This window comes from Camelus bactrianus, chromosome 12 (assembly GCF_048773025.1).
Source record: "Camelus bactrianus isolate YW-2024 breed Bactrian camel chromosome 12, ASM4877302v1, whole genome shotgun sequence".
Classification (NCBI taxonomy): Eukaryota; Metazoa; Chordata; class Mammalia; order Artiodactyla; family Camelidae; genus Camelus; species Camelus bactrianus.
This window is the reverse complement of record NC_133550.1, coordinates 48,057,606-48,072,753: the sequence shown is the minus strand read 5'-3', so window position 1 is coordinate 48,072,753 and position 15,148 is coordinate 48,057,606. Positions and strand designations below refer to the sequence as shown.

General features: G+C 35.2%; 1 protein-coding gene across 2 annotated transcripts in view; it reads left to right on the top strand.

The window, feature by feature from the left end:
• TMTC2 (transmembrane O-mannosyltransferase targeting cadherins 2) overlaps positions 1-15,148 on the top strand; it is a 481,591-nt gene that overhangs the window by 361,242 nt on the left and 105,201 nt on the right. For both annotated transcript variants that reach the window (XM_045519407.2, XM_010958805.3), the window contains one exon: positions 12,570-12,691. In XM_045519407.2, the coding sequence (XP_045375363.1) occupies positions 12,570-12,691 (122 nt within the window). The remainder of the gene's footprint in view (positions 1-12,569; positions 12,692-15,148) is intronic.

The window sequence follows — 15,148 nt, the reverse complement described above, 5'->3', positions numbered from 1 at the left end:
CCCTTTTACTGTCTAACATTTTACCATCAATCTGTCCACCCAGGTGAAATATACATGTTGATAAAGCGGGTGCCTCTAGTATATGGATTTATCCATTGAATTAACTTTTCTGGGTTAATGGTTTTTCATGTCAAAATGAATATTGAAGGAATTGTTTTCTCTTAAGTTTTGTCTAAGGAGGCACAGTGGCACATTTTATTTTTAATGTTAGTACTTGGGAAGGACTTTTTCTCAATTTTCCACAATTATCAAATAAAATATCTTTTTTTTTTTTTAAATTAGGAAAGGACTCATCCTTGGCAGCAGACTGCATATGGCATCTTTATTGTTAATAGGAAATGTGGTATTCATGATAGTTAATGATTTCAGAAAATTCATTCAATTATTTTATGTAAATAAATTCGATTGAAAATTCAGCTGGTGCCTTGGGATCTGTGTCTCATATGGTTACACAGACGCTCAGCCTATGCAGGCGGCAAAAGCTAAATGTGTCCCTGAGGTCAGTGCTGAGTCCTTTGTCTTATTTTCCATTATGGAAGGAGGGAGTCGCTTTGCCCAGATTCTGAAAAGCACTCTGACAATTTGTGAGGGGAGAATCCCAGTGTAATTTACAATTCCAGATTTCTCCCATAATTACGGTGACTGCCTTCTGTTTAATTTTATGTGAAGGTCTGTCAGCTGACCAGGTTTTGTCATTTCAGTTGTTCATGAAAACTATAATTTTCTCTGAGGGTGAGTTCACCTCCTAATCAAATGGGTGAAATCCTCTGAGTGTTTGCTTTAACTCCTAGTACATTTTGATTAGCCTCCATTTGACAAGGGAAAAAAAATGGCCCCGGAGATAAGCTGCGCTATCAGTTCATCAGTTTCATTAACCTGTCAGCATGTGCTGATTATCCTATCAAGTTTATCAACAGCCTTGAATGTGTTTTCTAATTCTCACATTTGCATATTATTGGTGCCCTTTAGGGATCAGTGATGGATTATAATGTCTGGCTAGATTTAGCCTGCAAGTACTCATTTTTCTCATGGCTCATTTGTTTACCCCTTTAAGACCACTGCCCCCAAGCCCTTGTGTGCATATATGCAAACATAATTTTTTTCAGCCTTTTTTTCTTTTATTTGGAGGTTAGGAGAAATAAAGGAATACGTGTGAAAAATAGTTAAATTTGAATGTTATTGTTAGTCTGATATCTCAGTTCATTGAAGCTGCTTTTTAAAAAGCCACTCCAGTCCTTTGCATTTTCTCTTCCCTTGAACACTTTATGAAAAACATACCACTCTATGCTGCATACCAGTAGTTGGCTTATCCTGAACATCAAATGAGACTATTTTTTCCCATTTGTATATTAATTAATAGCAAATAATAAGTGTGATTAATTGATGTCCCAACTTAAATTTTTCTGTATTTTATCGTAAGACTATTAATTTTTATTGTGGTAGTTTATAAGTACACTTAAAAGCTATTTAAAAGTATATTCTCATTCTTCTCTGATTTTATAGGATCAAGATGATTGAGTAACAGTAACTGAGGAGTATCAGCCCATCCAAAATTGTGAATTACAAGCATATACAAATAATACTTTAAAAGATACTAAATATTATTTTACAAATAAAAATTAAACCTTCAGCTAGGTGGCAGTTGCAATTAGCAAGGTATAAGAATATATTAAATATTAGCAGACCAAATCACAAAATAACTGTTAAAATTGCTCCTAGCCAGTTATGTGACTTTATTTCTGTGGACCTCAATTTCCTTTTGAGTGAAGGGATTGGATTAAATGGGTACTCAGTACAGTGTGAAGTCAGATAGCCCAGGTTCAAATTACGGCTTTGATACTTAATAGCTGAGTGACCTTGGGCAGATTACTTAAATGAAAGCTTCAGATTCCCCATCCATAAGGTGCCTGTAATGGTAGTGTCAGTTTGAGGATTGAGATAGTGAAGATAAAGTGTACTAGGCCAAATTTCCAACCTAGTAAGTGTTTCATAATATTACCTTCCATTTTAACCATCTTTTCTGTGGACTTTAAAAGTAACTTACTGTATTCTCTGGCAGTTCTTTTTGTGTTTATCAATGTAAATATTATTTCTCTGTAGCTAACATTTTGACACAGTGATGGCCTTGGAGTCACCAACATTTAACAGGGATTCTATTTAGTTCTGTCCTTTCTAGAATTGCTGTATTTTTGCTCAAAGTCCATTTCCCCTTGTTTTTCAACAACCAGAGTCAAAATTCTCCTTTTGTTAGTAACTACATTTACCAGAAGTGAAACCGCATACTCAGTTAAGGCCCGTTAACTTAATTCTATTAATAGAGTATGCCCTCTAAATTAAAACTGTCATATTCAGTTTTGAGTTTCTTCTCTTTTTCCTTTCATGACATGTTTTTTCCCCTAGACTTAGTCAAAATTATTCTTTATTCTGACACCTATTGTAGGCTTTGATTGAATCTCAATTTCTCCTCTGTTCTCAAATTCTAAGTGACAGAATCATGGAATGTTAGAGATGGAAGATTGGTATCTTTAAAATCCTCCTAACATAGTCTTTTATTTTACAAGCTAGAAATTAACACCCGAAGAGTTAGGATGATCTGCTTAGGATTACTGTTTGGTTAGAACCAGCAGTGTAGTTTACTGATTTAAATTCAAATGCTTTTTTCATTTAGCCTTTCTATGTTGCCAAAACTGGCACATTCTTTACTATGTCAATATAGCTTATCTTTACCCATTAAAACCCAGCAATATCTATATCTATGGATACAGGTAAATAGATACATGGATATAGTTCTTATAAAACACCTACAAAATTGTGACTTTAGCGCAGATGCCTGAAATATGCAGGATATTAGGAGGTAGAATAATTTTTAACCACCCTCAGTTTTTCTCTTTTTTTCTAATTATTTATTTCCCTGATTAGGTATACTTAAGCATTGCTTTTGAATAATCCTAAGAGATTATGGCAAACTAAATTAGGCTGTAACTTTTAATTTTATCAGTTTGAGCCCTTCTAATCCCAAAGGTCATTTTAAGCCTATTTACTGTTTAACATAAAATTAATTGGCTTTCTCAATGCAAAGTGATTGTTGGGTTTAATTATATAAGCAGTTTAGGCCATTTCACCTTGGTAATATATCTTGAGAACAAAAGGGCTTGATGCATTCGTGGAGGAACAGAATCCTGAGTTACTGCCTTGTCCTTGGAGCCTATAATCACTATGTTTAGAATAACCTCTGTGTGCAAAAAAAAAAAAAAAAAAACTTAAGTCACAATTCCTAAGTGGGGGGGTTATAGAGGTGGTAGTGGATGAAATGGAAGTAGTCCATATGGTTCCTGCTCTCATGGAACTTTCCAGGTGATTTCATAGTTGGTCTAGAGCTCTTTACTATCTTTCCTTAATAAGTAAATGCCTATGAGTAAAATGGATAATTGTATTATTCTAGCCTCAAGAATATTTTGTTTGTAACTATGTAGGGTATGCTATGTTGACTGGACCAAACAAACCAAACAAAACCAAACAAAAAGAAAAATCTCCGGCTTTTTTTTTTTCCCTAATATGACACTAGTGCCAACATTTGCATACATACTCTTATTTTCTTGTCCTTTAAAAAAATATGTGTTTATGTTGGATGACATGCTTTTGTATGTTAGAGAGAGATTACACTCTTCTTCCAGGGGAATTGCATGATAATGATCATTGCCTATTTATTACCTTATTTGCCTTTATTTTGATCTTACTGTTTTGGTTCTCTTATTCCCAGTAATTCCTGTATTTTTTTTTATACACATCCCTGTTATTTATGAAATCCCAGGTCAGTATTAGAATATATATTTTCCTCCACGAACCTGCAGCTAACAAATCTTTTGTTTACATGGGTTTAAAATTGAAAAGATGCTTTTTCCTCACATTCTTTCCTAAGAAGGGAGGAATCTTTTTTTTTTTTTTTCCTACCTTTATTTATAAAGAACATGACTCCTCCTGACACAGGTGTAGACACTCACACATTCCTGGGAGGAGCTCATTAAAAACGACGACCAAACAGAACTGGGGGACAGCAGACTTTATTTAACACCAGTCTATGTGCCTGACTTGGGAATCACCTCAATGTGACATCTCACCTCAAAGAAGGAGACCTTATATAGAGGGGCCCCCCATTCCCCCACCAGGCAAAAGCTGCACCTCAGTCTTGTGCATCATCAAACTGTCCCATCTCAAAGAGCATCCTGGAAAAAGGAGTGAAGGGGTACCCGACAATTTAAGTCATCTATCAAAAGGGCAGAATCTTTTAACTTTCAGTTTTGTGCAAACAGCTCTTTAATTATGAAATTAAATGAAGAACTAATTTCATTGAGCCAGTCAGAATAAGAATGGCGAAAGAGCCAATACATGGGAAACACGATGAATTTATTAGAGCAATTTTGGGAGTAAAACACTTGCCCAAATTTTAGAACTGTATTTTTGAGAAAGAAACTTGTGAAATGAAAAAGTTGTGTCATAAAAGGCTACCAGTGATCTTTAGATTCTGTACTCTTACTTAGGTGCGAAGAACTGACAAGCAAGCTGTCAAATGCAGCTCCTGAAAACAAGATGCAAAAATTCCCCCTTGTAAATTTATCCTTACTCTACTTGAAGGATGTACACCATATGCTGAGTTCAGTTAGTAGAAGGGCTATTAAAAAAGTCTATTTTTCTCTCAGCCTCCTGGGTTTTTAGCTGAATCATTTATTTTTGCTGGATAGTTCTAGTGAGTGTGTTTGTGAGTGTGTGTTTACCTCACTTTTGTTCCAGAATATATTTAGAATAGAAATATTCAGAGTAAATTTTTGACAGGACAGTTTACATGCTGAATATTTTCTTCTGTGACTGCTGGTTCTTAAGTGGATTGCTCAAGGCATTTAGCATGCCGACTGTGAAAGAGATGGTTTTTAACTGTGTGAGATTTGAACTTCACATCTTTCAAGTGTGGAAGCATTAACACTCCAGTAGTGTTAAGCTTTTTATACCACCTGCTTCCCCTATTTTGAGTTCTGGTGATTTTCCTATGATTGCTTCCATTGGCACTGTTGAAAATCAGTGAGTCAGCTCTTCACATATGATATGACCATATAACTAGCTTAGCCATTGATCTGTATTTCCCCCAAAAGAATATTAACTTCTAATTTTTAAGATAAATCTATTCACTGCACTTTTATTTTTTCCATCGTCAGAAAGGACAAGACCAGGAGGAAGGAGAAGACCAGTGCCAGGTGTGTAGTTTACCAGTCCAGAAAAGTGAAACATACATTTGAGAAATTGTAGAAATTCACTTTATAAGATATGGAGCCAGTAAGATAAGGAAATCACAAGCTTTTGGCTGTGTGTCACAGAGAAGAAATATATAAAATGTATGTACAAAATATGCTCCTAAAAATTCATTTGTTGTTATAAAACCGCATAGGGTTTTTTTTTTTTTTTTCTTTTGACCATTCACGCTTGATATAAATTCTACCTTATATACTATGGTTACAAACGTTAATTTGCTAGGCGTTAGTCTCTACACTACAAAGGCCAGCCTCCAGTTTAGCTGCATTAAATAGGTAATATATTTTGTTTAAAGTTTCAATTAAACTCAGGACCAGAAGATATATGGTCCCTATGGGGAGGTTGAATACTTTCATGCCAATTCTAAGGTTGCCTAAGGATCATGCCTGGGTCTAGATGTCGCTTGCTTTCCTGGAAATATGATATGAGACAGCTGATTATATTTCACTGCTATTAAAACCACACAAGCCCACCTGTTACATTAATTCTTACTTGTGCCAGTTTAGTGGTGAAGGAAAAGATCGAAGCTTAAAAACTTTATGTTTAAATTGAGTTATACGGAAATGAATATACTCAAATTAATACCCAATTATATTCTTATTTTCCAACTCCCAAATAGTTTCAATATGTTCTACTTGAAAAATATATTTTCGGAGGGTTCAGTAGAAATAAATGAGAAAAAAAGTGTGTATTTTACTCTTTTATTGGGCACTATCTGTGGGGTGAATCTTTTACTCAGTAGTAAATATGGGTTGGGTTCTTCTTAGAAAATAAAAGTGATTTCATGTTAGACTTGGAAAACTAACTAAATTTCAAATTCTGGCATTCTTCAAACATGCCAGTTTTGATGGCATTGAGATAAAATGAACATAATCATGAGGAAGTTGAAAATCTTGTATGAAGGATACAATCTTGAAAGTCAGTGTCAAGGAAACAGTAAGTCATTGCACATACTTAGAATAGGCAAGTGGTATGTACTTTATTCTGTGTGTGTTTTTATCTGTTTCTCCTAATAGGTAGAGAAAGGCTGTTTTCTACATGAAAATCTCATATAACTCCTCAGTGAACTGTTACTTAGTTTTGATTTATTTACACTGATAGAAACTGTTGTCATATTCAAATTGAATAAAGCATTAAACCAGAGCATGTAAAATTTGATTCCAGATTGCAAGTCTGTTTTGCCAACATGTAAATTATGAGCACGGGTTTTGTGAGCTGTTGGAGAATCTTATTTTTACATTATCTATTAAATATAGGATGAATTTTAAAATTTCTGATACATCTTAGTAATTAACATCAACAAAAAATTTATACTATAAAATAAATTATTCACTACATAATGTATTATAGAGACATATTGCTTGATCCAGGAATACATGTGAAATGTGTTCCTAAGAAGACATATATAAAACTGAAAATGCTTTTATTATACTCTTCTGATTTTCTCCTGCAAATATTTACATCGTATTTCTCAGAATACTGTTATTTTCATTAATTCTTTCCAAGCTCATACGACATTTACTCATTCTTTTCTCTTTTCTCTGGTGTAAACTTTGTTTTTTTCTAAGCACAATTTAGCACCTCCTTGAATATATTTCTAGGATTTCCTGAATGTTTCAGTTGTATTAAGCCATTTTATTTATTCCACTGTAATTCTCTTGAAGGTCTGTACTGTATTTTGGGGGAGAGGATCAACATCTCCAACATGTACATGGACACACACACATTCTCACTTTCTCTTTTTTGGAAAATTCTGAACATTTTATGGGATTGGCTGAAACATTTGTTGATTGATTATTTTTAGTAATTTATTTCCTTGAAAACATTGAGGAAGTTGATTTACCTAGAGAACCTCAGGATCCCCAGTTGCAAAAAGAGAGATATTGGCACAGGCTCCTGGCTATTTTCCAAGTTAAATTTCAATGGCACATCAGATGTTTCTGGTGTCTAACCTCACACTAGCTATTAGGAACCTTTTTAACTTTCACTGGTTTAATCTCTTTCTTCGTGATTAGTTTTTACTTAATGAAATATATTCATCCCCCCCCCCCCCACTGTGTTTCATCTCTGCTTTAAAACTACCCTTTCTGGCTTCAAGGGTTTCCCCTTAAATTTAATGCTGTAGAGCTCACTGAAGAGTTATATACTGAACCTTTTCACAACCCTTACTTTAAGACTTGGATTATTTCATTTGCTTTCAATCACTCCACCCCAAAGAAGGAAGTTATACTTGTTAAAGTCTGTTGTCAGATACTAAATAGCCTCTCTAATTTCTAGAATCATTTAAATTTTTTCTCTGCCTTTTCCTGCTCTGTACACTACCTCTTAAGGATTTCCAATCAGGACTAATATGTCTAAGGCCACTGGACTGTGTTATTTTTATAAGAATAAGATAAGGCTGGGGGAAAGATTAGGATGGAAATGCAAAGACTCACAAAATTCAACAGCCAATAGTTAGAGCAAGTTTACAACATGAAGAAAGAGAGAAAGAAAGCCAGACTTCCTAATGTTTCCATGTTAATGCCAACCCTGTGAAGTAAAAAGTGAGAATTAAAATCACAGCAAGTTAAACTTTTGACATAATAGGCTCCCAATGTCCTGTGGTTCTGTCGGACCATAGATTCTGGAAAAAGGGAGTTACTTGGGAATTTCTCTTCAATGACATGCTTGGGTAAAAATGTAACATCTAAATCCAAGTTGATGCATCAGGTGATCAGTTATTTATCAGATATTTATCAAGACTCTTTGGAGCCAGGGGCTTGGAGGACACATAAAGAGATGAAGGGTTTTGTTCCTAGCTTTGCGCATCTCATAGTCTGGTTGAAGGTCAATTGGCGAGGTAGGTCCTATTGGTACATTAAAGAGATGGGGGGAGTAGAAGTTTGAATAAACGAAGGATTGAGTTCTAATCTTGTGTAGGAAGACTCAGTTTTGTAAAATTTCCCTTAAATTGATTCTGGATTATAATTCAGTCACAATAAACCATCTCAAAAATAATTTTATCAAAAATTTGACAAAAATGACTCTAAAGTTTATCTGGTAGATGTAAAGGAAAATAGAGCTGAGAAGTTTTAGAGAAGAATAATGGATGAGACTTGCTCTACTTGATATTAAACATATCAGAAGAAGCTACAGCAGTCAGCAGCAGTGTTGTCCTGATCTAAAGCCAAATTAATCAGTCAGTTAATTAAAATGTATTTATTTCATTTTTAAATTGTATGCAAAATTAGTTCATAAGGAAAGAATTAAAAGTAACATAAAAAATAATCATAACAAACTTTACAATGAGTAAAATGCTCATTTGCAGATCCTATTTGTAACTACTATATGTAAAATAAACAAGAAGTTCCCACAGTATAGCACAAGGAGCTGTATTCAATACCTTGGAGTAACCTAAAATGAAAAAGAATATGAAAAGGAATATGTGTGTGTGTGTGTGTGTGTGTGTATCTAAATCACTGTGCTGTAAACCAGAAATTAACACAACATCGTAAACCAACTATACTTCAATTAAAAAAAGAAAGAAAGAAAAATGACCAACACAGAAAACCACTAAGTATAAAAACCACCCAAATAAACCTGATGTCTTACATGGAAAATAAGCATTTCCAAAAAATGCAATGATTTCCTTAGTGACCAGCTAAGTCCTCAAACTTGGAAAGCTTAGAAATTAGATTATCATGGGACGCCTGACCTTCAGACAAAGTGTCCTAAAAATGTGCAATATTGACAATGAGATGCTTTCACCATACCAGCAGCAGGAAGCCTGCTAGAAATCACGTGGGGCCATTTTCTGAGTGCTTCCATTCTTTAGAGGCCAGAAAAAAAAAATGCTCCAACTCATGTGAGGCCTTTTACAAAAATAGTTTTTCTCCCCATTGGGCTGGTATCACAGAATTTTGCAAACATACTTCTAAAACTTTTATAATTTCTCAAGTTGTGGCTAGGTCCATGCAATTCAGTCTCATTCACACCTTTTCACTCATGTTCCACTGTCCACTGTGATTTTGCTCACAGCCACTTACCATCTGTCTTATTGTTTAGTTGATATTTTTCTTCATTCAAAACGTGTATGAAATTTCATTTTTAAACCCAGATTGAATGAAATTTTTAAGTACTAAAATGCTTTTGAAGGTTCTGTGTTGTTTGTTTCATGTGCACCTAAAAATCAAACTTTGGAACATGCCGATAAGTATATCTCTTTGTCCCAAGATTGTAAATACCATGAAAGCAGGTTTAGTGTCAAATGTATTATTCATGGTGGCTAACCTAAACTAATGTGCAAGATGTGTATTTAAGAATGAAAAAAGGAGATTTAATAATTATTGTAAGAGTTGAGTAAGGGGTGATTACTTTTGGTAAAGGTGGTCCAAAAAAATTTTTTTTAAGTAGGGAATTTGGAGGAACTGGATGAATGTGGCCAAAAGGTACAACTGTCCATCTATAAAGAAGTTCTAGGAGTGTAACGTACAACATGATGACTGTAGTTAACACTGCTATATGATATACTTGAATGTTGCTTAAAGAGTAGATCCTCAAAGATCTCATCCCTAGGGAAAAAATTATTTTGTCTCTGTATGACATGATGGATGTTAATGAAACTTATTGTGGTAATCATTTCACAATATATGTCAAGTCATTATACTGTACACCTTAAATTTTTACCATGCTGTATGTCATTTATATCTACATAAAACCAAAAGAAAAAAAATAGGGAACCTAAACTAAATCTTAACATAGAAATAGATTATGTTGAGCAAGGGCAGGAGAAACAAAAGGTAACACTGGCAGGTATGGTCCGTATGGCCCCACTGCATGCTCTGTTCTTTATCTGTAAGCTGGAACTGTCCAGTAACTTGAAACACGAGAATCAATGAGATCTGGACTATTACATCATCAATAATCCAGCATTCTTTCCTTTAAGGAGTTAGCCTTTGCCTGGGTTATTTAGACTCAGGGCTTTTTAGGGAGGAAGAGTGACATTATTTGTTCTACATCTGAAACTAGTTTATATTTGCCTGAAGCCAGCCTGGAGTCATCCAAATCCCTTTTGTCTGTGAGTGAATCGGAAATAAATCTGGGTGATGAACCTGATCACTGCATCATCACACAGCAAATCTTTGAATTCTTAGGAAAGTGCCTCTATTATGTCATTTTTTTGTAGGATGGGAAGGAAAAATAGTCATCATTGCTTCTTTCCTCCTGGGTACTATAAACATTTCTGTCTGTTATTATAAGTTAAGAAGAGTTACAGGACCAGAGAAGGTGGCTGTTTAACCCTCCTCCCTCCACTCTATTCCTGATCAAGGATCTTCATTCCCTTCCTTACTGAATTTACTGATTTTTTTTCCCTCTGTGTCCATTTCCTTTATGGAATTTTTATGATTTTCAGATTTTAATCAAACTTGAGAGATTATATTATATATATATATATATAATTGCTTTCAAACATTTTAATATTAGGAATTGTGCATCCTTTCTCTTACATAAATCATACCTAATATTGTTTTAATATGAAGAAGTGATTCACTCTCCCTAGGAAAACTTACGGTTTGTTTTATTTGGAAACATGTATTTATTCAACATGGCAAGAAGAAAATTGTTTGACAGTGTTTCACTTACAGAGATATTATAATAAAAAATAATGCAATTATTACAGAAACGTGAAAAAAGTTAAATCCGTGCCTATTCCTACCACTCTAACAACCATAGTTATTTTGTGTATTTCATTCTGGTGTTTGCTTTAAATACTTCCTGCATCTCACCCTGAGCATTTGATTAAATCTAACCAAATTCTTTAAATGCAAACAGGTTTTAAGCCTTAGGAAAAAAATTTTTTTTCAGCTATCATTTTTATGATAGTTTAGTTTAAGGACTGTTATGATAGTTTAATTCAAGGACTGTTCTCAGAACTAGAAACACATAGATGTGTGTGAGTGGTACACACATTTTTGTGCCTATTACATATTATTTGTCATATATATATATTTTTTGTTGTTTGTTTTTGTTTTTTGGTTTTTTTTTTTTTACAAACCAGACAAGCAAAGAGCACTCAAAAGGTCAGGAGACTCAAATCAATTCAATTCATCAAACATATTTGTACTAACAGTGTTATGCTAATGCAAAGAGAATTTAATTTAAAGAAAAGGAAGCTAGCTCTTCCTTTGAAGCAAAGATACATAACCAGTGTGGATAATACATTTAGGAAAAGCCCCTGATTATTCCTCTAAATGGAAAAAGCCATTGTAATTATGATTAGATAAGTTATAAAAGTCTGCTTGAAAAATAGTGCAGGTTACCAGTCTGCTGCCTGGTCTCAGAAATCGAGTAGCTTCTACATTTGCAGTGTTTATTATAACTACTATATTTAACTTAAATGCACAAATCATCTTAAAATCTAATTTTCACACGGGGTGAATAATCTTTCATACCATAGGCATATAAGGGAGAGGGGGATAATAATAAGTAGGCAACTGATAAACTTTTGGCTTTATTTCCAACTTTTTTCCTCTTGGCTTGGCTGTTAGTGAAATGCTCCCTGATAGGAAAGATCTGTGTAAATTGAAAATAACTGCTGACGGCTGAAGGGCCTTAGACTAGCTTTGCACATAGTGATGGGCATGCTAAATAATTGTCATGTATTCACTGGGTTTTCCAAATGAAACTGGTCAATTTTAATTTACTTATTAAAAGATAAAATGCAAATCAATTCTGAAAAAAACTAAAATCTAGCACCAACCAGTGCTTAATCCGGAATGTTTTTAACCCCTTCGCTGAGTCTTACTTTCTCAACGAGGTTGTAAGCCTTAACGGGAAGACCTTTAACTTCTTTTGTCTAGGTCCTGCGTAGTACTCTCCAATCAGTAGTTTTTCTGTAAATACTTGAGTTTCTGTAGGAATTGAATGAATATGAATAAAAAAGAACAAATGATTATACATGAGAAAAAACAGACTTTAAAAAGAAAAAGAAATTATGACGAAGCCCATATGCTTGGGAGTTAGATGTTTCTAGGTTAAAAAAAAAAATCAAAGCTTTACCACTTACTGCCTTTTTGACTTTTAGGCATTTTGCTTAATTTCTCCCAGCACAAATTTTCTCATCTGTAAAATGGAAATGATGACTTTTGGGGAATGGAATGAGCTAATGGATGAGAGCACTTGCCACAGAATCTGAAAATTTATGGAATATAAGCATGATGATGTGATGCTGCTGCAAATGTTCTTGGAAAGCTGTATCCTCAGATTGATTGTCACGATTCTCTTGCCAGGTGAAGCGTACATGCGATTAAGCAAACTCCCTGAAGCAGAGCACTGGTATATGGAATCACTGAGATCTAAGACGGACCACATCCCAGCTCATCTCACCTATGGGAAACTGCTTGCTCTCACCGTGAGTAACTGCCTTTCTCTCTCTTTAGAGATTGGTTCTGCCTGTGCAGACTGAGGTAGATAGGGTTTGAGGTACTGGTTCCTGGCTAGTTAACTCCAATTGTTAGGATGTAACGATGGTAATACTAAGTTAGTATCCTGTACAGAAAATATGGAAAAATGTGCTCCTTTGGCTATAGGGTTTCCCATAGACAAAATGTGGCATTGTATCCTTGATGTAACTTAATGGAAATGTGTAAATGGAGAACCCCAGATATGTAATTGTACAATGAACTTGTCATAATAACAATATTTGTATAAAGATTATGTTCTCCAAACCAGTGTTAACCCCAGATTGGCTTTAATGTGGAATTAAGTCTGATTCTTTCCAAGTAACCAGCTTATATAAGATATTGCATGTGTGTCCATCATTGTCACCTAGAAGTCCTACTAATTGGAAATCATTCTGTACGAGGAGGGAGCCATTATTTGGCCACCCCTGTGACAAGCAGTCTTGGCCACATTTCTGTGAAAGCAGTATTAGTTTGAAGCATAATAAGTTGTTGATATTCTACCACTGTGACTTACAAAAAATTGTAATTTTATTTATTTCAAAATAAGGTTTCAAAGTAATTAATGCTTTTTTTTTTATAAAATAGGGGATTGTTCAAAATATTTCAGTAAATTTTCTGAGCTCACCCAGCTAAGAAATGGTAGAACTAGCTTTTAACCCTAATCTGACTCCATTATCTATGCTATTTTAGTTATATCCCTTAATCTCTCTCCAGTATTAATGAAAATAAATAACACTAGCAAAACATAGAATTAAAGATGAGGAAAGTGATTCCAAAGTGACTTCATAGAAAGATATCTTATAATTATTTTAAAATAATACTTCCTGCAGAAGATGATTGGCTAAACACTTAAAAGTATTATGTATCCATTCTAAGATACCATTAAAATGCTATTAAAGAGATTATATACACAGACTAAGTAACCAGAAAACATCCCACTAAAAAAATCTAGATATGCTGAATAAAATATTAACACGTATGCTCTCACTGCATAGCTCAGCTCAAAAAGTCGTACGAGAATTTCCCAGGGAGGAAGTGAAGCAATAACTAAACAGTCAACAGTAGGCTGATCGTGCAGCTGATTTGGGATAGTTTACCCATTGTAACAGCTATGGGAAGGAGCTTATTATTTGTTTGTTTTCATTCTGTTTGGAGTAAGAGACAAAGCTTTGGACCCACGGAAGGCCAGGGATTAGATACCTAAATAAAGCAGGAAAATTCATACCCTCAGTGAAAGAATAATGCAGAAAAGTTCACATGCAAGAGGGCAGCATGAGGGTTTGCCTGTCTCAGCACAGAGTCTGAAATCCCTGCAAGGGGTTTGCCACTAATGCCCTCCCTTTATCAGGCTTTGGGTTTTGAACTTACTTTACTTTGGAATGATCAGGGAATTCCTAGGCCAAGAAATTAAATAAAAGTCAGTCCACTAAAAAGTCTTGCTGAAGACATTATTGAAGATGTCCTTCAAAAGAACACAGCTAATCTAGGAGGAGTTGCTGAGTAGGGTGCAAAGAGAATGGTGAACAAAGAAATGGTGATTATGTGTGAACATCAGAATAAACTTTCACTAACTAACATATTGAGGAGTAACCTTAGAGGAACAGTCAGAATGGGAGGGGAGATGTGGTTTAAGCTGATCTCTGAAAAGTCAGAAAGAAGAGAGAAGTGTTAACAACTGATTTGTCGGAACAGAGTAAACCACCATCTAGAGGGGCTTTGGAAACGGGATAACGATGAAAAGAAATCTGGGGAGATTCACGACTTGGAGGCAGTTGGCATAAAGGAGAGTGAGCTGAGGAGTATCAAATAGGGTCATCAGTTATAACCTATGCATGGGACGGTCAGGTCTCTCCCCGTGCGCACAGTGCCAGCAAGCAGGCACTCACCTCCGAGTCAGGGGAAAGGAGGCTCGCGGTGGTGGAGCAGCTGATGATGAGAGTGCTCCTATGATGGCCCAGGAACGGCTTGCACAGCCGAAGGTGGAGTGCAGAGAGGACGGAAAAGAGGATTGATTGTCCTCCAGCAGTGTCCTCAGATTGTCAGTACCTCTCCACTACCACGTGCAGAACACAGTGACAGAGAGTTTGTACTCCCTCAGCAACACACTCACCCAGACACACAAGCACACACACACGTGCCCCGCCTCCTAAGATATTGTTAAATTCTTATCTGGAGAAAGTGAATCACTGTAGGGAAAAGATTTCTATCTACCTACATTTGGAGATCCCTGTAAATGACTAGCTCCCAAGCCAGACATACAAAAGTGAATCTTTTCAGTCTAGAAACCACCCCTATCCCTGAGGAATTCATCCAGCTTTTATTTACTCAGCTTTTAAATGGCAACAGGTAACCAAGGGTCGTCAGCCTTATTAGGAAAACTTCAAATGTTAAAGATTGGAACTGAA